This window comes from Diadema antillarum, unplaced genomic scaffold (genome assembly GCF_040938485.1).
Source record: "Diadema antillarum isolate AM-2024a unplaced genomic scaffold, OU_Dant_1.0 scf00000217, whole genome shotgun sequence".
NCBI lineage: Eukaryota > Metazoa > Echinodermata > Echinoidea > Diadematoida > Diadematidae > Diadema > Diadema antillarum.
In genome coordinates, this window is record NW_027271106.1 from 133,420 (window position 1) to 158,323 (window position 24,904).

General features: G+C 38.2%; 2 protein-coding genes across 2 annotated transcripts; one reads left to right on the forward strand and one right to left on the reverse strand.

Annotated features, from left to right (window-relative positions):
• The first annotated feature begins 7,708 nt into the window (after positions 1-7,708).
• On the forward strand, positions 7,709-8,569 carry LOC139724485 (palmitoyltransferase ZDHHC22-like). The gene has a single exon (XM_071635619.1). The coding sequence runs from the start codon at positions 7,709-7,711 to the stop codon at positions 8,567-8,569; it is 861 nt and encodes a 286-aa protein (XP_071491720.1).
• A 5,522-nt stretch (positions 8,570-14,091) lies between these two features.
• On the reverse strand, positions 14,092-23,126 carry LOC139724496 (KATNB1-like protein 1). The gene is made up of 9 exons (XM_071635631.1): positions 22,991-23,126; positions 22,644-22,696; positions 22,018-22,099; positions 20,324-20,497; positions 19,403-19,569; positions 18,160-18,258; positions 17,145-17,252; positions 15,970-16,063; positions 14,092-14,337 (listed from the first exon to the last, which is right to left on the reverse strand). The coding sequence occupies exons 1-9, from the start codon at positions 23,093-23,095 to the stop codon at positions 14,308-14,310; spliced, it is 912 nt and encodes a 303-aa protein (XP_071491732.1). The 5' UTR covers positions 23,096-23,126; the 3' UTR covers positions 14,092-14,307.
• Between the last annotated feature and the right edge of the window lie 1,778 nt (positions 23,127-24,904).

The following is a 24,904-nucleotide window of genomic DNA, read 5'->3' on the forward strand; positions in this document are numbered from 1 at the left end:
AGAATAACGAGTGTGAAGTGGGGGAGGGGAGGGGCTGGCGGAAAAAGGTTGTGAAACTCAGAAAGGAGGAAAAGAAGCATGCAGCTAGTGGAAATAATTAGGCATGGATAAAGGAGTAGGATATACAGTGGACTCCCGTTATAACGAAGTCCTCGGGACTAGCAGTTTCTTTCGTTATATCGAAATTTCGTTATAACCGAAAAAGACAAACAAACATAGAGCAGAAAATGTTGCAGTCTGAATTTTTACTTTGTTGTAAGCGGAATTTCGTTATAACCGTGTTCGTTATAACTGGAGTGCACTGTATTGGATTCACTGTAGGTCTACGTATGGTGATTCAGTTGTAATTGTGACATTCACTTCTCTGTTGTCGTTCAGGCATTAAGCTCGGGAGGCGTCCCAAGGCCGAGAACGAGCCTCTGCAACACATGTGCTTCTCTACACGGAGAGACATCGGTTCGAGTTCCATTGTTGCAGGCAGTCCCCGCAGCCTGTCCTGGTCACCCACTTACAATGGGCACGTGTCACAGGCGGACTTCAAGTCCCACCCCAGGGATCTCGAACTCGAGACCATGGCCAAGTTTGGTGTCTACGACGGGGCCTACCATATGAAACCCGAGAAGATTGGTAACTGTGACCAGTGCAGCGAACAATATCCACTACAATACACCTATATCTCTCAAACGGGCGTACACGAGGATGTGAGCGGGTATGCTTCTCTGGAAATTGGTAGCATTCCTCAGAATATGCCTTGGAAGATCGAGTCCCAGTACAATGCCAACTGCTGCATCCAACCAAACTACCCAATGATGTGCTCTCCGCATACCACCGTCCCCGCGAGTATGGCCAGCGACGGATGGCAGATGTCGGAGCCGAGTCCGTCGACGACGAGCGAGATATCCTCGGACGATCAGTGGGATAACGCCTTGCGGACATCGGCTCCGACGCTGAAAACTCCCGTGAGCCTCACGATACCCGAGGTCCAAGCTGGAGCAGTGGCCGCACTAGCTTATGCCAACATGTACAGGGATAAAACAGGTGACGAAACAAAGAATGGTAGCCACGTATCTACGTCAGACAGCACCGACCGCAATTCTTTGCAAGCCATAGATCCTAGCCAAACGGAAATAGACCATTCTAAAAGTTACACTGAACTCGTTCCCAGAAAATCCTCGTGCAGTGAAGAAAACCTCACAGCCGCCGGGAACTGGAATAGCCAGAACGACGCCAACAGAGACCCCGAAGAAACCGAGTTGCACCTGCAACCACAGAGTGAAAGCGAGCGCCACGCCGCGGCGGACGTGACGGTGCGAAACATCTCACTCGCTCAGCAGACGATCGTAGGAGCTAAACCGAACACCAAGGCGGACGCCCGAAAAAGAAAGTCGGTCGACTCGGAGTCCCTCAACAACAACCACTATCCAAAGAGGAGGAAAAGCTGGTCGTCGGGACCAGACTCAGAGGATGAGGCACAGGACGAAATGTCGGGGGAAGAAGAGGAGGAACACGGAGAGACAAATAATGAAGGTGGCTTCGGAGGAGAGGCGCTGCGGGACACGGACGCGGTGGCGAGGCTTCCCCTGACACTCGTCACCAGATTGAAGGGAGCGTTCTTAGAAGTCACGGGGAGGATCAAAGCCCTGTGGCAGCAACATTTCTGCGATCAGGCATTAGTAAGTATTTACGTACACATTTTGCCTGCATGTAAGCTTGTGCATGTATGTGTTTATATATTCGCGTTTGTGTATATGCGTGAAAGTATGTATTTATATTATGGGTGTATATCGGTTTATATAGGCCTATATATATATATATATATATATGTATATATATATATATATATATATATGTATATATATAGTTATATATATTTAAACACGTTTGTGTGTATGCGTGTATGTGTGTTTGTGTACTATGTTCATTTGTCTGCCTGACTGTACGTTTATATGTATGTGTATCTCATATGTATGCCTAGATGTAGACCTTCACGTTTATGCTCATTTGTTTGTATGCATTTGTGTTTATTGCTTTCTGAGCGATCAGTATCACTGTTGTTATCTTAATCGTGCTGAAAGAAAATACATTATGACAGAACAATGTGTACTTCAATCATCATCTGACTTTGTAACAATGAAAGGGGTTTCTTTCTTCGTTACACGCGAAATAAATGCGACTATGCGAGCCAATGCATAGATTCACAATAATAATTTACTCTGTGTAAATGTCCTTGATAACAATATCTCCAATAGTTAGCATTCTAAAGGTTCCCTTGGCAATTATTTCAGTATTTCATTTATTGAAGTATTATTTTACAGTTTAACAATATCGAAATCGACGATTAAGAAAAAAAACACAAACATTTCGTTAATTTATATGGATAAGTTTTCAAATACTTTAATGACAAATCGAGTGAAAACATTCTAATCGGGTCCTTAGGCTTAGAAATATCAAACATTCACTTAGTACGTTTTAACAAAAGTATTTCTCATAAATGTGCCTGTGATTTTGTTTTTACAAAGCTCATGAAGTCTTGCTATTTTCTATTTGAAATACTCATGGAGAAAATAATAACAATAACAATAGTCCGCACTCTTGGCACAGCAAATTGCAACGACAACACGAAAAAAAAAAATCATTCTCATACGACGGGGAGCTTTGCTTGATAATATCTTTTTCATGAAGATTTTCAATATAACTTTCTTCTGTTTGTGGTAGGCGGGAGACAAGGTGTACGAAAGACAGATGGATGAGTTTGTTCATGTGAGGAGAACAGACGTTAGACAAATAATCACCGCCTATGCCTACAAAATATATGGTAAGTATTCCAAAGGAGTTTTCACTCAGCCGACTTTGAGAGTTAGCGACTTTCCCATTTGTTTGTTGCCTTCCTCAAATAAAAAAAAATCATACAAAATGGTGTTTTCTTGATGAAATAGAAACTATGCAATGTATCCTTCCTGGAAGTCGTCTTTGTTAGGATACAATAGGTATAGATTATAGGTACAATAGACAATTGCAGTTTTATGCCGATGATAAAAGTTATCCTTTAGATTTCATTTAACAAAAGGCAGCGAGATTTAGGAGTAAACATGTAAGGTGAGAACACTATCCCTCAGTAAAATTGCATGTTGGTTGTGAGAAATATCAGTACATTTACTTCTTGAAATCGTTATTTTGTAAAACTTTCTTTTTAATTGTCTGACATTGACGAAAAAAAAGAAGAAGAAATGAAATGGATTAGTACGTCAACAAAGTCAACATTTTTAAAAGCAGATTACGCATTGCAGATGAATGGTGTTTTTACCTTCCCGTCAATCCAGCCTCTTGAAAATTCAACATGCTTTCACTTTTCTAGCGTATGAAAGAGCACTTGACTAACCGCTTTTAGAAAGCAGAGGGAATGTTTACCACCCTTGACATAATTTTTATGTCAGTATCAAGTTGATGGAACGTGTAATTTTCATGAAAAATGAATTTTTGTGGAATTCTCTTTATATTTTCTTTACATTGTTGTTCACACATGTCGTCATAAACTCTAGTAGTCTCCTTATTCAGTAATTACAACACCAAAATTAATAACTTTTCCATTGATTGTCTGATTTTTCTCAAACTTTTACTGATGTGTTGTACTAATGTTGCTGTTTTCACTCAATCCACATTGCTCTTTGGGTTTTGGTTTCCTTCAAGCAAGTATGGGTTCGCTCAAGAGGTTGCAAAGTATTAAGGCTGAGTCATGCATATTTGCGCTCCGTGCCGAATACATGTCGATTATAATCAACGTTGATTCCACTGTGCTCTCCCTTCCCTCACCACGCCCTCGCCCCTCCTCCAACCCCTGCCCCCTCCCCCACCCTCTTTACCCCCCAACAAGGTTCTCTCCCTGGCTCAAGCTGCAGCGAGAGGGCGCTAATCGTCATCTCGCGTCTCTGCCTCCTGCACCACACTTACGCCCAGCACGACGCGGACAAGACGGCCGAACGAGCAGCAATCATTTGTGCGCTGTCTCTTGTTCCATCAGGTACGTCGTCAGCATCGCAACATTTATGCTTCGAACGTTAAAAAAAAATCCAAAGTAGATATGCCTAACAGCAAATGATTAAAAAAAATGGTTCACACAAGAACGCACACAATTGTATTCTAGTAAATGGAATTCAATATGACACTGCTGCTAGAGTTGATTCGGGGATGATGTGTTCATGTTGTCAGCAACATATGTTTTGTTGTTGTTGTTGTTGTTGTTGTTGTTGTTGTCGTCGTCGTCATTGTTGTTGTTGTTGTTGTTTTATCCATTGTGTAGTTTGCTCTTTTACCGTGTACTGATGATTTTTTTGTTGTTGCAATAATTGAAAAAAATCTTCAAAAATGGAAAATATTCATTACAGTGCACTCCCGTTATAACGAAATGCTCGGGACCGGCAATTTTCTTTTGTTATAACGAAATTTCGTTATAACCGAACAAATACAATATATAACGAAAACAAGGAAACCACACATTCTGTTTGCTGAATACTCATCATACACTGGAAAGCTATGTGAAATGTGATGGGATAACTGTATTACAATAATAAACGCAAGTTCCCCTCAGAAACTGTGCGTGACACAAGGAGCGAACACACAGTGGTGTGAAACGTTCACCCATGCAGAGACGCTATAGATGCTTGTTCCGCTACGTATTTTCGAAAGCAATTCGCATTTCGTTATAACGGAGCACATTTCTTTTGTTTTTCTTTGTCTGTGGCGCTCGGAAAAGACTTCGTTATAACGGAAATTTCGCTATAACCGTGCTCGTTATAAGCGAATTTTGTACCATAGACTTTATAATTGTGATAATTTTGGGACCAGAAGATTTAGGCCTACTTCGTTATAACGAAATTTCGTTATAACCGTGTTCGTTGTAACGGGAGTGCACTGTAGAGTTCTATACCATGAACTACTGTAGCTCCATGTCTATACTTAGAAATAGAATAAAATCTTCAAAATATGGTGTGTCAGTGATAATGTGTGCATAATTATGTGCCATGTCCCCTTTGAGAATTTGTTATTTTTGCTTCATGTATACACACACATGCCTGAAAGAGGGAATACGTCCTTTATAGCTTCCCTTGGAGAGACTCGAGGTAACACTATCGCTATGGTGTCTCTCTAAGCGCCTCTTCTCCAAATTACCAATTAAACGCATGTTCGTTCACAAGTCTATCACTATCTCTGTCACATACAGGTAGTTCACAGTTGAACCAGTTGAGCAGCAGACAGCACAGTTTATATGCCGCCCTCTTTAACTATCTTAAGGGTATGTATTCCGTTACGTCATAACCCTTGTGCGATATCCTTCAAAAAGTGCATTCCCATTCCATATTCAAGTTAACTTTTTTTTTTCCAAATAGGAAAATTAGATGAACAGAATGGTTGAATGCTGTTGTTACCATGACTACAGGTCAAGTACAGGTACAGGTCAAGGAATCTATTCTGATAAGCTTTGGAAAGAAGAAGCCACCAACGAATGCAAAAAATGTGAATTGGAAAAGCTTGCTGTTTAAGGTTTTTGCATAACATGACCTATGCATATAGGGCCTAAATGTTCATGATGTCGAATCCAGCAGCATTTACCTCATACTGTAGGGCAGGTATCGCCTCAATCCGCTCATTTCGTACATCAGATTTAGAAGAACGGGTCGTGTAACTATCTTAACGCTTCAATGTAACTTACAGTCACAAATAATTATCAATGCTGGCTTATAAAACCCTGCATTCTGGTAACACATTGCTGTTGAAATTTCCGTATTTTGTGCAGATTTTGCAAGATCCATCATTCTGTAGTCTCCAAAACTGCTTAGTCTATTTCAATTGGTTGTTTCACGAAATGTGAGTTGGGAGACTCATTTTGCTATGTAATGTGACTTCATCCACCCGGTGGTATGAGTAATCCTCTTTCGAGATTATCTTTAGGTTTATCAAATACTTTCATTCTTTTCTCATGAGGTGAAGCTCCGTAAACTTTGGATATTGACAATGCTCCTAACAAGTGAATGCCCTTTTGCTGCATTGTGGTGATATCTTTGGGTAGGCTAACATGAAGTTGTCTTTTACATATAATCTGTGTTTTCTTACTCTTTTCTCCCTTGAACAGGACAAGATTATGAGACTGGCACGCTGCAAATCGACTAGACTAACAGGACAATTTAGTTGGAACTAAATCGGAATGGCTTGCTGAAACCGTTACAAGACCACTTTTTTTTTTGGTGGCAAATCCATTTTGTGTAGGAGTCAATATGGTTTTCTGTCTAAAAAAAAAATCTAGCGTTGGGTCTTGGTCAATTCTCTTCTCCCCTTCCCTCCCTTCCCCCTTACCTCGATGGGGCAATCTCTGGGTGCGGTGGTGACTTCAAAAAGCAAGGTTTTTCTGTAGGCCTATATTTTCCGATTTTTTTTTCTTTTACGAGTTAAAAAATGGGCTAGCGGCAACACCCGACAGCAGCAGTAGCAGCAGCAGCAGCAACAACAACAACAACAGCAATAATAATGATAATAATAATAATAATAAGGCAGTAATAATGATAATAATGATGATGTAATAATGATAATGATAATAATAACAATAAGGCAGTAATAATGATAATGATAATAATATCAATAATAATAATAATAATAATAATAATAATAATAATAATAATAATAATAATAATAATAATAATAATAATGATAATAACAGCAGCAGCAGCAGCAGCAACAACAACAACAACAACAAACAAACAAAAAACAACGACTCTCCATTTAAATTATACACTTGTACAAACATACTGTACTTGTTGTCAGTGTGTCGCTGCATGTGCAGAGCAGGGAATTCCCCTTCGATCCCACGAAAGCGTCCCTATCAACAGCCGAAGGGATGGATCCAGCTGAGCTGATACACGCGAAAAGAACTAACTATTCTGTGTTCTTCTAGGATGGAGTCAAATGTGAAAGTATGTCGTAACTGCATTTGGATCGAAATGTTGGACGGACTTTTGTTGCTGTTGAGACAACTGCTTTTAACGTTTGTGGATCCAACAGATGTTAGATGTTAGCGACGAGATTGTGTAGTCCCAGCTATGAGGAGAAGTGTTAGTTATTATTAGTAGCTATCTGTCATCTGCGCTTTACGGCTCAATCGACATCGTACATCTTGCTTGCAATAGTGGCATATAGCTCGTGGAAAAGGCAACTTCTCCAACATGATCTCATCATCTACATAAAGGCATTTCTGCCTCCTTCGATCTCGAGGATTTAAAAGAGCTGTGTAAACTTTTTTTAAAACAATTGATAATATGCACCACTACATGTAGTCTAGATCTACATGAAAGTGTACAAACAAATCCGTTATGGCATGTTGAGCAGTGAATGAGGCGGTAGAGTCAAAATAGAAACAAAGCAAAGGAGACAGTGCAGTGAGGAGTGTTTGAAAATCTGACTTACCGTTCTTCTTCTTCTTCTTCCAGTCTGGTACAGTCCGCCTCTGGCGTATTATCGTACCTTGTTATAAAGCTGTGTAATACTAGCAACAGTAAGTTCAAGCTTAAAACGTGCAGTGGACAGATTTCTCATGGCTGTGTTTTAAACTTTTAGTTAATTAGTGGGTCTTCATTTGCCCCCTGAAACCCAACAATTTACCAGTATGAGGAGACATAGTCATAGACAAAAAAAGCAGAGGGAAAGTGGCCGGTCTGCTGACATGGCTTCAAAGGACCCCCCGACCAGACAATCTCGGTCAAAAGATGATTCCATGGAAATGAAAGTTAAGCAGCTAGTCAATAGTCTTGGGTTCTTGTTCATTGTCCTTGCTATATTCGCTGGCTTTGCATCGACGATGATATTTACCATACCACAAACTGTGGAGGACCTGGATTTTACAGGGTGGAAGCATCGCTTGTACATCACATACGCCTTGGTAGCGAGCTTGGGGCATTTCATCCTTGCCGTGCACACAGACACTAGCCTGAAGATCGTACGCAGTGTTGTGCAGCAGTGTGAAATTGATCAGCGGACCTCCCAGCCTTTCCGGGCTCACCAGTGTCGCTTGTGCAAGTCTGTCATCTTAAAGCATGACCACCACTGTTTCATGCTGGGAAAGTGCATAGGCTACCACAACCAAAAATACTTCATCTGGTTCTGCTTCCACATTGCAATGGCAGCATTCTACATGCTTTTCCAGATCGCTCTTTACCTCAGCTTGGCCTATGATGTCCAGTTTCCAGGTGCCTGGACATATTTTGTCCTCCTGCCCAGAGCCGTCATGGGATTTGTGCGAGGGGAAACGGAATGTATGGAACTGGCTTTGACCACGTACCTGTACATCTGCTTAATTGGGGGTTTTGTTGCTCTGGGGTTCTTTATGTGGGAGGTTGGCATCAGTGCAGCTGGACTGACATCATTTGAAGCTTTACATGGACAAAAGAGAAAAACAAAACATTCCAACACTATTTCTCACAATTTAAAAGATACTTTTGGAGCCTATTGGTTCCTCGGCATGATTTTGCCAGTGCGATTACCCCAGTGCGGCACTGGCCTGTACAGCATGAAGAGTTGCAGCTAAAAGTGTAAAAGCAAGCAAATATGTGAGTTTTAATGTGTCACAAGAAGTTTGCCTAAGGAAGATTTCATCAAGGTGCAAGTCAGTGCACCTACAATGTACAGCATTGTGAGCAACTGAAATATACTTGTCAAGTACTGTTTTTGTAGCAAGTGTGGGCAGGTTACAACTAATACAAGGATAACACTGCCAAAAAGTTATAACGAGAGTACTACTGTACAAATATTGGTATGTATTGCTTACATTAGTGTGCTAGTCAGTGAAGTGTTGACTCTTTGATGTGTTGGCTAATTAATACATGTATGTACAGTACATCTGTACAAGTGGAGGTCATACAGTACATGTATTCAGTACTGGTATATTACAAATACATGTAGGTCACATCAAAGTACAGAATGACTGTCTTATACTGAACAGTCTTTTTTTTCTTCAGGGATTGATTCATGTTACTGAAGAAAGCAAGGCAAAGAATGATCTTGTAGCCATCACTTTTGAAATGGCTGAAAATATCAATTGAACAGAAAAACCCTTTCTTCAGACAGAAACCCACATGGACTCTGGTGTACAGATACTGCGGTTACAATTTGCAAAACAATGTGTATTACACGTACCATCAGAATTACAAATGGGACCTGATACATGTACTGTTATAACTTCATAGGTTCACCTGACAGTTTTTTTCTCTGAAAATTAAAGAAAGAAATTTGTAATGATATGCAGAAATTAGTTTGTGTTTGTCGACACATTGATTTTGTTCATCATTACCCAAGCATCTCCCAGGTTTCAGATCAGTACTATGCTGAGGATGTTGTAACATGTCTTAAAAGTACATTTCCATCGTTACGTATGTTGTACACTGCTTTAAAATTGCATTCATCCATGCAGCAGTTGAAGCATTTGGAAAGTTAATCAAATGAAGTGTACCTCTAAATGCAATTGATAAAAAAAAAGAAAGGCATGAAACAAAGTTTTTTTTTATGCAGATAAGTTTCTGTAAAATCTGACTAAGGATTATCAAGGTTAATGGCTTGAATAAAAGATAATATCTAACGATTGTCACTTGTCAATGATTAGTATGTCATGTGACCATGAATTGATGTGTTATGAAGTCTCTCGGAAAATGAACAGTTTTCTCAAAATATGTTGTACAACTAGTTTCATCATTGATCGGGAATGTCACACCAAGGAGGTACTAGGCAAAGCCTAGTACCTCCTTGGTCACACATGTTTGTTCTAGAACAGGATGCCGTTTTACAGAATTGCAAAAAGCAATCAAAATCATTACATGTAGAATTGATCTGAATGAGGAGATTCATTCTGTAACTTGGTTTCAATGTACAAGGTGTATAAAACAATAATTGTAAACTCCAAGACTGGGGGTGGGACTTATCAAAGAACAACTAAGAAGAAATTACTTGTCTAAATAGTATGTTTGAAAATGCCAAATTATTCAGCAGTGCAAGTGTTAGAATCCACACAACTGTACTCATGTGATCACCACCGTCAATTCATGGAAATCTTATACTAATTTGCTACAGTAACTATATGTACACAAATACGGATGTGACTTCTAAATCTTTGTTTGCATCATTTGACTCAGTACAACTTGTATTTTCTTTTTTTCCCCTTGTTTATCATTGTTTGGATAATACACCACTACACTGTACATGCATTAGATTTCATTAATAAAGTAAAACATGAATAAAAGAATCTTACAAGTGTCATGAGAAAGGAAATGTGTTCCATGGAAACGTGTGTGAGAGAGCTTTCCCAGTGCTTGGTATATTCATAGGCTATTAAAGAGAATACAGTACAATGTAATCTTGTTACCTGATGTAAAGACAAGACATGTTGCACATGTGTACAGTATTTTGTGTGTGTGTGTGTGTGTGTGTGTGTGTGTGTGTGTGTGTGTGTGTGTGTTATGTATGAATGCATGTTTAGATTTTAGAAAAGTTTCACTATGACCAGGGAGGTGAATCATCTCACCTCTGCTAGGACATACACTGTACCTTATTATTATGTGTACTTGTATAATACAGTTACTTTATTCCCCTTCTTTATCATATATATTATTTGAAGTTTTCTTGCAAAAGGACCTAAATCCACTTTAGCTAATTCCAAGTAAATTAAGGTTTTCTTATTTCACACAATTCTATACTTCTATTTAAGAAGTTCCATTATGTTTAAGAGTCTTCATCATAGGTAACAAAAAATGATTTTTAAAAAATCCTGCAGATGTCATGAATTTTATGATTTCTTTTTTTTTTTTCATTATTGGGCCCTTTTGCAAGAAAAGTCTTTAAGGATAATGTAGCTTTCTCATTTAAATTGGGTTTATCTATCTATGAACGTGACAACTGCCTCTTATATCTCTTACCCCTCCATCATCAGTCAATCAGTTTTGGTTGAGATGGGATAGTTAGAAACCACTTATGAAATATGAAAGAGCATATTATGATTCTATGTGGAATTCAAAGTTTGTTTGAAGATGATTGGTTCTGAAATGGCTGAGACTGTAAAAAACAAAGTAAAACAAATGGTCCTAATAAAAGATGGGTCTCATCTTTTAGTAGGATCTCTATTTTGGGATATCAACCATTTCAAAACCAATCTCCATCAAATGGACTTCAAGTTACTCTGAGAATTGTATCCTCTGATATATCCTCTGATATTTTAAAAGAGGTTTCTCATTATCTCACAAAAAAAGGTTGGGAACCTGAAGCCCCATCTCAACCAAAACTATACATGTACCATCCCTCTTTACTGTTCACTTGGCTACTGGAAACCTTGCCTGATATAGCAATGACTTAAAATTGATTATGAAAAAAAAAAAATGAGCATCAATAGCCATTTATGCCAGCAATTTCTACAAAGTACATTGTAAAATGCATTGCACAAAGGTGTGTTTCTTAGTAAGGTTTACTTTCCCTTTCCACCATCTCCATCTTTATTCTTCATTATCAACATCATCATCACCACCATCATCATCTTTATCATCATCATCATCATCACTATCATTATCAATATCACCATTATCATCATCTTTGCCATGGTTGATTTAGTAATTTCATAACACAACCTAACACAGATTACAACGTACATGTATTCTGCTCAGCTGGTTGTGTGTTGATTTCTGATTGGTCAGTAGAGACATTGATAGAGACATTGATGGCTTTGCTTTAGCCAATTAGCCAAAAAGTGTTTTGCATTTAGGCCTTTTTGAGAGAAACCATGTATTTCATATCAATCTTTAACAAACTTCTTGACACTTGGATGTAGGCCCTTTTGCAAGTAAGCTCTTCATATTATACATTATATACAGACTGTATATAAAAAGTATATACAGTGTATATACAGTATACACTTTGTATGTACATGCATATGCACATGTATATATACATTTGCATGTGTGTGTATGTGTACTCTCAAATCTGCTGACACATTCCTCATTAGATTATGTTCAAACTCTCTGAAGAGTGTATAATACAGTACTAATGCTTTTATATCATTACAAAATGTGACAAATATAATACAAGTGCATATTATGTACAAAAAGATCTGTTATTTCACAAAATTTTATACACTGAATATCCACAATGTACTGCAGTTGATAAAACAATATACAGCGCACTCCCGTTATAAAGAACACGGTTATAATGAAATTCCGGTTTCAGCAAAGTAAAAATTCGGGCCTCAACGTTATCCACTCTATGTATTCTTCTTGTTTATTTGTTCAGTCATAATGAAATTTCGATGTAACGATATAACAAGGACTTCGTTATAACGGGAGTCCACTGTAGTTGATTTACATGAGACAATAAAAGACTCGGCACAGAACTGCTCATTTGTCCATGTTACACAGCATAACATTTATATTTAAATATACCACTGATACTGTATATGTACATGACTTTTTTTCAGTTGTGTAAATGCTTGGCAAAATTTATGTACTGTATATTGTGCATTTTAAAAAAAATCCACAAGATGTGAAAGCATTGTCTTTTTGTTATCTATGATTACTGTAGAAGTGGAAATTTTCTCGGTGTTGTAATTTTCATGTATTTCGCGCAACCAAAAACTAGCGCGAAAATAAAAGCATGGAAATATTTTTGCTTGCCATATGTTCCTGTACGTGATGTCTTGATTCCGCGGAATTAAAAACACGCGAAACTCTTCTTACCGGGCCAAGCGAGAAAAATTAGTCGCGCGAAAATATCCACTTTTACAGTAATTGATTACCTCTTACACCACACATTTTGTAGTGTAACTGCTGTTCTATGAACAAAGTTCACCCTGAAAAGTTTGTGTTTATAGCTAAGCAAAAATCTACCATCCAAGTTTGGTCACAAACGAACAGATACATCTAAAGGTTTGAGCGATAATCGAAACGCGCCGTAAAAACTTAACATTGGGCCGTAAAAACTTAACATTGGGCCCTAAAGTTCATTGAACCCTGTCTGTGACCTTTGACCTTGAGGTGACCTTCATGTTTTGTAAAATGTGTAACTTTGTATAACTACTCTTCCCTCCAAGTTTGATTGAAATTAAAGTCCTCAGTAGAGAGTTGTTCAAGTTTTTGTAGCGTTATGGACGGACGACGGACAGACAGACGCCACAGGCAATCCCTTAGTCTCCCCACACCTCCGGTGGGCTCGACAAAAATCATTATTTTCTTGGTTTTGGTCAGAATTGGCTCAAACTTCACTGTACTGTTCCTCTCATTTTTCTGCTTCTATTCACACACACTACTTTTCAGGGAGGGCTTCGCTTTAAAGGAGAACTACACCTCACATTTAAGTAGACTCTAAAATGAGTACAACATACATGTATATAGGCATGATAACAGCAAAAGAGTCATCAAACTGTTCAATCTGTTGATAAAGTTTACTTAACCTGTTAAAAATTTTACTGTAAGGGTCCAGACATATTGCTCTCCGCTGACGACAGAGATTAGAAGTTCATGCACTTGTGAGTCATGTGTACCCTCCCTCACAGTGCTGAGGGAAAGTCATTAGCATAGAACAATTGGTCTGGAATTTTTTTTTTTTCCCTTTGGTTCTCAGGATTGCGCTATCACTAGACTTGACGTGTACAGAGTTAGCAGCTTGAAAAATGTAAAGATATGATAAAAAAAGTCCAGAATCTGGACTCCTCAGGCAAACTTTCTGATTGGAAGGAACTACCTTTGCTAGAAAGAATGCATAATATGAAGGTTCAGAGTATGCAGTTAACCTGGTCTTTGGCAGAATTAATGATCTCACTTTTATGCAGTTATTGATATATCATATAATTTTCATGTTTTTAGTAAGTATTTTTTATGGGGAACTACCACTTTCCTTTTACCTTTATTTTCCTGCTGAATACCATAGTTGCTGGAGAAGTCATAAAAAGAAAATGAATACTGATACAACACATGATATAATGTTGACACAAATTTGGTTTTTATCATCTAAAATGGTACAACACCATGATTCCTGTTCATATAAGACACCCTTCATCACACATTTCTGCACCCATAATACTCTGAAGTCAATCAGAGCTATGACTTACAACATCTATGTAAAGTCACAATAACATAAATGTCAAAACTCACTCTTTCCTTCCTCTTTTGCATATAACAGTTCGCGGAGTATCAATATTACACTGTACATCAATATAGCTGGACGGCATTTCATATATTTACAAACTTGAAAGTACACTGGCACATCAGATAACGCTGCTTGAACACAGGGACCACCTCAAAGCTGAGCTAGAATAGTTCCAACAACCTGGAAGGATTTAATATAAAAGGTAAAAATCAGTAATTACAAAGGCATCTCTGAGGCACGTTGATGCGGGCAGTCAAGGAGCAAGAATTCAAATCAGACAAGCTCATTATTACACAAGAGACAGCAAGGATTATACACTATATAAAGCACCAAAGTTTTCTGGTTTCCAACTGACCATGAGCAGTAATTGGAATGAAGTGTTGGAAAAAGTTGTACCAGATCGTTCACTCAAAATTTGAATAAGGTACTCTAACTAGAGTGGTAATGAGGCAAAACATTTATATACTCTTTATCTGTCACATGCACTTACTATCTAAAACCTGTCTTTTCTTTCTTGCCATATTGAGCTTTTTATAAGCTTATAGATTTTAAATTACAGCAGTGCAGAAATACACTTTTTTTTAAAGTAAACATAATTCTAGAAAGTAGAGATAGATTTTATGCATTATAAGATTCTGAAAAAAAAAATACAATGTTACAAGAATAAGTTCAATGTAGAGTCAGTAATTTAATCACAACATTATTGACATCATTAGGCTTTTTCAAAAATTCACACAAAAATTGCAGAATAAGATCACATGAGCAAAAAAACACCAAAAAGCAAGTCATAAAATCTCTGTGCACTGTACTCCAGGTACAGTGGAAACTCGATATAACGAGATGGTCGGGACCGAGTCATTTTCCTCGTTATAGCCGATATCTCGTTATATCAGTAGGCATAAAAGAAGGCATAAAATAAAGACATTAATTTGCACATGTGGGACTACCCATTATATTTCAATCAATATTGATAACTTGATATTGTGTGTGAGGGAATTACTCACCTTTATGGGTAAGAAGATGTTTTTCGCCAAGGAAATCCAATATCAAGAATGTGTTTCTTATTAATTGTAGATGTTTGAATTTGTAAATTTATATAGCTTGCGATTGTATCAAGATCGTCTGTGGATTGGTATGTGGTTATCGTATGGGTGTGTGTTGTGTGGAAAACTTGAATATGGTCTGCACAATGCTGTGAGTGTATGTGACACATTCTGTATGTACATTATGACTGCGTGTGTGTGAAGACGGGGAATTCCCTAAGTAGAAGGCCAATCACAGCATCAGATTGCCTCACACCTACTAAACGTCATGATGATGTCATGTATACATATGGCCGTCCCACCACATTTTCTGCATGTATCAGTGTGCGTGCACACACACACGTCACACGTACAACATGCAGAGCTAGCTGGAGAGCACTGAAGAAAATGATTATGTGTGTACAAGACAGTTTTTGGCGCATCAAGCTTTACAATCTCGGAAGATGATAGCACAGGCGAAGTAAAGCTTTACCGAAGGCATTTTGCTTTACCTCGCTATAGCAGGTTTGATTTACTATGTTTTTCTTTGTTTGGAAGTCACAAAATTTATCTCGTTATAGCAGTTATTTCGTTATAGCCGATCTCGCTATAAGAGTAGCATTTTACATAGACTTGTGTGGAAGGAAATTTGGGACCGAGAAAATTTCCTCGTTATAACCGATATCTCGTTATAACAGTGTTCGTTATACCGAGTTTCCCCTGTACAAATTGTTAACACAGGGAATGAGAATTCATAAAGTATGAAAAAAAAAATCAAAGAGACACGTACCTCTGCTTTTTTACCAATAGTATCCTTCCTCTTACACAGCTTGGCAATGACATCGGTGAGTGCGACAGACCCGGTGTATATACCAGCTATACTCCTACAGAAAAGAGAAGTGTGAACACAAGTCAATTCAGAAAGGGTGAATATTGATATACATTTGTGTCGCAAAGCACACGTATGGAATCATAAATATGCTGGGTGGCGACAACATAAACTAGCCAGATCTGAACGGTAAGCAGACTTTTCTTTGGGAGGTTTCCCATTCTCTATGTCAAACAATTGGCTGAACATGCCCATGGATTTCTATATGTATAAGAATCCTTGATCACAAGTAGAACATGATATCCTAGCAGAGCTGCCAACCCTGGTTCCAACATTATGATTGTGTTGGCTCCTGAAGTACATTCCCTTCTCCATTCAAACACAACAGAGGAAATCAATTTCATAATGCTAAACATTCTGCTATTATGATTCCATCTCACCATGTCAAAGGCACATAGTCTGAAGTGTGAACTGTACAGTCATCTGATATACTCTGCTTAACGGTATAGGTATGGTCAGTCCACTAGCTGCTCTGAAATACACTTATCAATAGAGTGAAACCTGTCTATAGCGACCACCTGCCGTATGCGACCACTAAACACAATTCCCCCAAGAGAAAAGTCATGTTAACAACCCTGTCTATAGTGGCCACCTGCTTACAACAGTCAATTTTTCCATCTCCCTTGGAGTGGCCGCTGTAGACAGGTTTGACTGTGTAATGATGTATTCATGAAATCACATCGCCCACATTCAGACTTCAAAGTACTGAAAAAAGAACCTGTGCACAATTGCCCTCCGCCTTTAGCAGCCAAACCTTTTCTGTAAAGATAGCCTCCACTCACTAGTAAATGAAATGGCCAACTTCCTGGAGTTTTTTGCACCATCCACAAAGATAAAGACCTTGTACAGATAATTGTAGGATGCCATTTTAATGTTAGGCTGGCTTATCAAATAGTAGGAGCAGAATAACATAACATCAATCTGTGACTTCTAGTAGCTGCATTCCCCCTCCCCCCCCCCCCCACCATACACAGAGTAATTCATTCATTTCATATGCTCAAGCTTTGTTCATTCCCTGGACAGAAAACATACTTCTTGTCTGCACTGATACAAAATACCTAGCTTGGCTGACTTACCTACTCTCCTGTAAGCTCCCTGAGAATTTGGAGTTCCTATGCGCCACAAGATCCGTCCACCAGAAACGCAACATGGTCCGTATCACATCCAGGCTTGTTTTCACATAACTTAAAGAGGGAAAGAGATTTGAAATTAGCATTGAAATGTTTTTTGGCCATTGCATGTGGCCATGATTCAGGGTTTGGGTACTTGAAAAAGAAAAAGAAAAAAAAAGATTTATTTCATGTGTAGTCAACTTTGCCTGAGTCAAAGGGTGCGTTCGAGCGCTCTAAGCGAACCAAAGCGAACTGAACCAAAACGTATCGTACCAAACTGTGCCAGATTTGAAGCGTTCGAGAACTCTGTCAAGAAAAAGTACATCAAGAGTTATTTTTAGAAAAGGTCACGCATTTTTGTTGCAAGAATGTCATCCACCTGGCGCTTGAACTACTTACAGCTGTCCTGAACAAAGAGAATGTTTTTGCATTGTGACGTATGCGCATGATACGCACATGGTTTACAGCAAACTTTCGCTACGCTTTTGGTACTCTTTTGGAGCATATCGGGAAGTGGTCCACTTTTGGCTAGGTACAGTACGGTACGGTACACTTGAGGAGCGTTCGAGCGCTCCTCTGGCGCGGGTACGGTACGGTACCGTTCACTTTAGGAGAGCGCTCGAACACACCCAAAGTTGTGTAAGTTGTATTTCTGCCAAAGTAGGAGTACATGTATATCTACAGACCACAGTAAGAAGAGAGAGTATAAATTATATAATGTAAGCAAATGATTGCTGTAATATGTTGCAAGTCCACAAACATCAAATCGAAAGAATGCGCATCAGTCTTGAAAGCCTTGCTACAGATTTATCTTGATATCCCAACAGCTTCTCTAAAATATATATAAAAAAAGAAAAAAAACAACAACAACAGAACATAGTATAAAAAGCAAACAACAAAACATTTAACACAAATATCAGGAGGCTTTGAGAGGATGAAAAGTTGACATCAGTGGAGGGTGGATAATTTGTAAACTTACTCTTCAAACTTGCTGCCAAGGAGTTTCTTGAGGGTTGGGAGCAACTCAAAGCAAGCTCCCATGGACAGCTGTTTGCTGACTGGAGTCTTGTTTTTCATACTGTAAAAAGAAGACAAAAATAATCAGCAGCAAGGCAATAGGATCTATGGAGTCCGGACATTGACATCAACCATATCCCATAATGCAATAGTGTCTGCAAGCCACTATTTTTTGTTTGGTTGTAATAATTATACACAATGATAAATTCATCTAGTAAAAAAAAATATTTGCTGGTACAGGGTTCCAAGGCAATTATTGTTTGTTTGTTTGTTTTTTTCATTTTTCTAATGAAGCTTGTATGATGAGGTCCATGAGAAAATTTTTGTAGATTTATTGACAAAAGTGGCCCACATATCTTGCATACAAAAATGACTTTGTCTAGGGACACCAATGTATGGAAGTGTGCATTGATAAGCTGTATGCTGTCCATAAACACTCACAATGCATACTGCATAAACATCTATTCAACATTATTCCACATCCACATGACAAGAATTTCACCCAACAAACACATAACACAAAATACTGTAAAAGGGACTGAAAGATTCATTAGAAATCAAGAGTTATTTAAAAAGATTTATTCAGTATAAAGCTGAATAACAAACAAACATCACTGCTGGTTCAAATTGTATAGATCTATAGGGCAAAAGCAATATCATTTTCTCAAATTATCAAGAAAAAGAGTGACAAAAACAGATAAGACAAGAGAAATACAGTTGACTTCCATAATAATAACAAAGTCCTGTGGACCAGCAGTTTTCTTTCTTTATACATGGATCAAAACGTTGTTATAACTGAACAAATAAAGAATAAAAATATAGAGCTGATAATGTTGGAGCCTGAATTTATTCCTGTTGTGACCAGAATTTTGTTACAACCATGTTCGCTATAATGAGAGTACAATGTATTATATGAAGCATATAAAGTATATGAAGTATATGAAGCATAGGAAATATACAAAGTATATGAAGTACATGAAATATATGAAATATATGAAGTATATGAAGTATATGAAGCATAGGAAATATATGAAGTACATGAAATTATATGAAATATATGAAGTATATGAAATATATGAAGTATAAGAAGTATATGAAGCATAGGAAATATATATGAAGTATATGAAGTACATGAAATATATGAAGTAGCTGAAATATATGAAGTATAAGAAATATTTAGTATATAAAGGGTTCTGCTCTCGTACCAATTGACTAGTACGGGAAGGGCATCCACGGTGGCAGCATCATCCTCTGTCCTCAGGAGATAAGAGATGAAGGCGTTGGGTCCCTGGCGCCAAAATGTCAGGGCTGCGTTGAGATGGATCAGACGGTTGGATAGGACTGATTGGATTGTCAGGTGACCTGCGTGCAGCTAAAAAATTATAAGGAACCACGACAGGAAACAGTAAGAATACCAATAAAGTACATTTATCCCAAGGTAAGAATGGTGTGTGGGTAAATGGATAAGAAAATTGATGATATTATACACTCAAAGTAAAATGGACACTACCATAAAAGCCTTGAATGGTTAAAGTTTTGCGTAGTGATCAGCTTCAAATTATTGGTTAGCTGATAAAATTCAAAACTCTTATGGACTTATCATAAAAACATGATAGCACTGCTTTCAGCAATAGTAGATACTGGTAACATGCATAGACCTACATGTTGTAGCTTGAGAGAGGTAACCCCCCTTCCCCCTTCCCCACCCCCACCCAAATAAAACCCTCAGCAACAACAACAAAAACAACAACAACAACAACAACAACAACAACAACAACGAGGAACACAATATTTTATACTGATTCTTTTGACACAATTGCAACAAAACAAAATTTCTGTGAAGCAAACAATATGAAGAAACAATAACCTCCTGTCCTTCAAAAACTAAAACACAGAAAACAAACAAAGAACAAAAGAATCACAGACATGTAATTGAACAGGACTTTGACACAACACTTTGTCATCACCTGTTCACAGCAGTCAGTGACTCACTTTCTACAATACTGATAATTAATCTGATAGGTCAATATTGGATTGAATTTTATGGCCTCCTAGCCCTCAAATTTGCATTTTGATTATTATGATTCGGTAATCTGCCAATCTTCAGAAATTGTTAAACTCTTTACCTCAGGAGGCGGAGGGGGAGGTGTGCCCTTGCCAGCTAACTCCGAGTGACGACCTGCCGGAATATTCTCCTTGTTCAGATCCTTGCACCTGATGTCATCGTTGTAGGGCGGGAGAAGGAAAGGCCTCTCAACATGGTGCCTTGCAGACGGTTTCCTTGGAGATGGTGACTTTACCTGGCAGTGAATTCAAGTCAGAAAAATTTAGTGTTATCATGTCTATACCAGACTTCATATTGACATAGTCTGGCACCAGGTTTGTTTGTTTTGTTGTTGTTGTTGTTGTCGCTCATTTTACTAAAATAATAATAACATGCAATGATGAATAAATCAACAGCATGTTTCAAAAAGAAGGTAAGAACTACTATGTCACCCTATAATGAAACTAAAAAGCCATGATGTAACATTTACGATTTTTTTTTCTTTGTGAGAAAATGCAAGAAATGAACCATCTCTGCATCAGGGGTCTGAACTTGAGGACTATGGGTACATACAATATCTTTTAGCAACTTGTATGCACCCCTTCAAAATGTGACCTGACCATATTTTTTGATCATCATCGTGCAGTCATCTTCAATCATGTTTTTCAGGTGTATGTGTGAAAAGGATTCTCAGTTTTGTGTGAGAGCCAACCTCCACTCAGGATGGTAGAGCTTTTTTTCTGCCAGTCTCTTCCTCTTTGTGCCACTTCTCATCACCTGTTGCTTTATCTTCCCAGCTGTGTCCTTGCCATGTCTTCCTGCAACATTTTTTTTTCCTTTCTTCCCCTAAGCAAATTTTCACTAACAGCAAATTTCATATCTATTGTATTGTATTCAAAGTTGTTGACACTATGTCTATGGGATGTCATATGTCTATTGTCCCATGGCCATGAAGTTTTCCTATCTCAATCTTGTATACATATAACACAAATTGCCTGCAACAATTGATGCTAGAATTGGTTAATCCAAAACGAACTCTAGCCTTGTCATAGGAAACCTTCTGTGGAGAAACCATGCATAAGAATTTGAATTTTGTCAAGACCACTAAACTGTATCAGTTATCCAAATTAATTCTTGAGACTAGAGTCAAATCTGCAGAGAGACGCTAAACAAGCAAAGCAACCTTTATGAAGAGAGATAACAGTCAACCTTTTAAAGAAAAAAAAGGGTCGTTCTGGACCCCATTTCATAAGAGATTTTAGGATAGCAACTCTTGATGGAATGACAACTTCCAATAGCAACAGCAAATCAGGAAGTTGGATTTTGTCATAACCATGGCAATTGCCATTCCAGCAAGAGTTGCTGTCATATCAGCTTTTTATGAAATGGGGCCCTGGAGAGTCATGGCAGCCATTTTGAAAATAAATAGGTCCACTAATTCTCCAAGGTAATTCAATGTAGAAGGTTCAAACTACACTACAGGTGGACATGTGTGTGGGCAGGCATGTTACATTTATCCGCAGAGGTGGGTGAAGCACACATTTTAGGATATATCTTGCAGAGCATCATTCAAAATAATCTCTCAGTAACGTAAGTTTTGTAGACACAAGAGGGGACGAAAATCTTACTGTGGCATCAAACAAACGTGGTGAGATCATGTTGTGCTTCCTCTGGCGTAGCTACCTGTAGTTCTCGTGGTCTACCTCTGGCTGTAAGCCAGACTCACTCCTGTCTTGTCTGTACAGTGTGTATCAAGTACTGGCCTCATCCACTTACCTGTCCATGCTTATTGGCCACCTGCAGTGGCTGTCTGTATGCCTTCTTCACAGGAACCTGGTAGGAAGGTCGCTTTGCAGCACTTGGTATATGAATGAAGAAGAAGAAGACAAAGAAAATGTCACTGTGTTTACTGCATTGCATACACTCATAATTATCCCAATGTCAGATATGTTTATTATGTTTATTGGTGATTAATCAGCATGCAGAAAAGTAAATATGGGGTATGAATTCATAATTTACTCATTGCTGAATTTGTCACAGATTTAACTGATGAATAAATCTTTTACAAAGCTCATGGATGCACAACATCAGTATTGAAACAAATCATGTCCTTACTGGTAAACCAAAAAAAGAAAATTATAGATAAGAATTTTCAACATTGGGCAATGTAGTAAATAATAGATAAAGGCTCATGTAGGTAAACCATGTAAACCTTACACAATCAAGCAAAAACACACACACACAAAGAATAGAACACTGGATATGCCTTTTAGCATGAACTCAACAACAAAAGAAAAGGAAAATCTTTGAAAGGACACTATATCAAAGTGTCCTCTAGAATGCTTTTTAACTCATTACAGCTCGATTTGATGCAATGTGGAGATGAACAAATAGCTCCTTACGGTTTGTTGCCGTGCCTCAGTCCAGCATAGTTTGACTGTCCAGGTTTGGATGGCTGTATGGAAAATGGGCAAGAAGCAATGTCAATAGCTATCATACCAATCATACATCATTCATTTATATCACTTTAAGTAGAACAATTTGTTCAGCCTCGTCTACCGTGCAAACTTTTGTGACAATGGTACTTTTCGATGCTACATCCTACAAGCATGCATACTAAGATATGAATTTTGTACACTGATATTTTCCTCATTGATGTGGACAGTACACTGTTTCTACAGAACTAATCCTTTCATAGATTTTATAGATAGTATCACATAAAGAATGCAAAAACGGGTAAACTTCTCACCTTCCGTTTGATGTCATTATTGCTGACCCACACATACTTGTTCTTGTTCCAATCCCATTTCACAAATCCACCGTCTGCATTGTGGCCTCTTGCTCTATCTGCCATGACTCGTCAATCACTTGGTACAGTGCAGGTCTGCTTTCAAAAGATAATTGAATTGATCACAAATTTAGCACTGTCAACATAAATACACTTACTCAGTAACTTACTGCAATGTAAGAATATCAAACAAGTGCCTTGCTGAATTAATTTACAATTGAATTTGATATGTTACATTGTATAATTATTAAACCTGTAAATTGTCCATGCTTGATAAATTCTTTCCCATCTCCCTGATATTACTGTACTACTTTACTACTTAGTACCACTACTCTATAGTGTTGCAAAACTCATTTTCATGGACAAAATGAATCATCCATCCAATTAAATGCTATTGTCATGTAGAATTCCATTTACAATGTCAGTATTTCTCTAGGGCACTGCTATTATCTACTTGCATGAGGTGAAGAAAAAAAAAATGATAAAAAACCCTGCAGACAGACAGATTTTTCTGTCCAACGGTTAGATCTACACATACACTGTAAATAGAACCCTAGTTGAAACAGTGTCAGCTCAGTGATGCTAATACAGTGCACTCCCGTTATAACGAAATGCTCGGGACCGGCAGTTTTCTTTCGTTATAACGAAATTTCATTATAACCGAACAAATACAATATTTAACGAAATCAAGGAAACCCCGCATATAAAACATCATATTCTGTTTGTTGAATTTAGGTGTATCAGAATCTGTGTGTTTCGTAATAAAGAACCTTCAGAACAATAAAACGAACCTTATTCAATTTCATATTATTGTATTATAATAACGCAAGTTCCTCTCGGAAACTGTGCCTGACACACGGAGCGACAACACGGTGATGTGAAGCGTTTGCCTATGCAAAGAGGCTGTACATGCTTATTCCTCTACGTATTTTTCGGAAGCGATCCACATTTCGTTATAACATTGCACATTTCTTTTGTTTTTCTTTGTCAGTGGCGCTCGGAAAAAACTTCGTTAAAACGAAAATTTCGCTATAACCGTGTTCGTTATAAGCGAATTTTATACCATAGACTTTAGTGGCGATGATTTAGGGACCAAAAGTTTTACTTTGTTATAACGTAATTTCGTTATAACCATGTTCGTTGTAACGGGAGTGCACTGTAATTAAGTTTTTTTCGAGAGCTACTTCCCATTGGTCTGCAACTTCAAATGTTACGTACGAACAGACAACAAGAAATACAGGATATTTCATGTATTGATATCAAGTTTTCACTTATAATTATCAGTGACAGTGCAGTACGTAACTACACAGCCCAGTCGCTGTATCCCCATACCATTGGCATTGGCATTACCATTACCACTACATTGTACCTGCAGATACAGCAACCTGCTGGGTCGGGCTACAGCATGCAGCATTGACAGTGCAGTGCAGTGCCAGTGCCAGTAAGAGTCTAACATGATTTTAAATAAGGCAACGCACATACGTGTGTGCTTCCAATTAATTTCTTTGCCCGCAAAATTTGGGATCAATTCTAGATGTTCTAAGCTGTACGGCGTCCGAACAAGTAAAAAGAATAAACAACAACCAGAGTGTTCCTAAAACAAACATACACTCGTGCATAACTGTTAAAGTGTAACAGCTGTTATGTTAGATCCTAAGCTTCCGTCGCGTCGAGCGAGACATCGAAGAGCATGTCCCCCTGAACGGTCCCGCTGGGTTACCATAAGCTAGCCGTGTAAGACCGCAGCGTGCGTAACACTGCATGCATGCCCGAAGTTTTGCACGAACAATCAGATGGAAACAGTTGTAAAACCACACAACAGTACGTTTGTAAATAAAACAAGATGTCTGTTTTCGGTACCCTGTTTTCTTTATT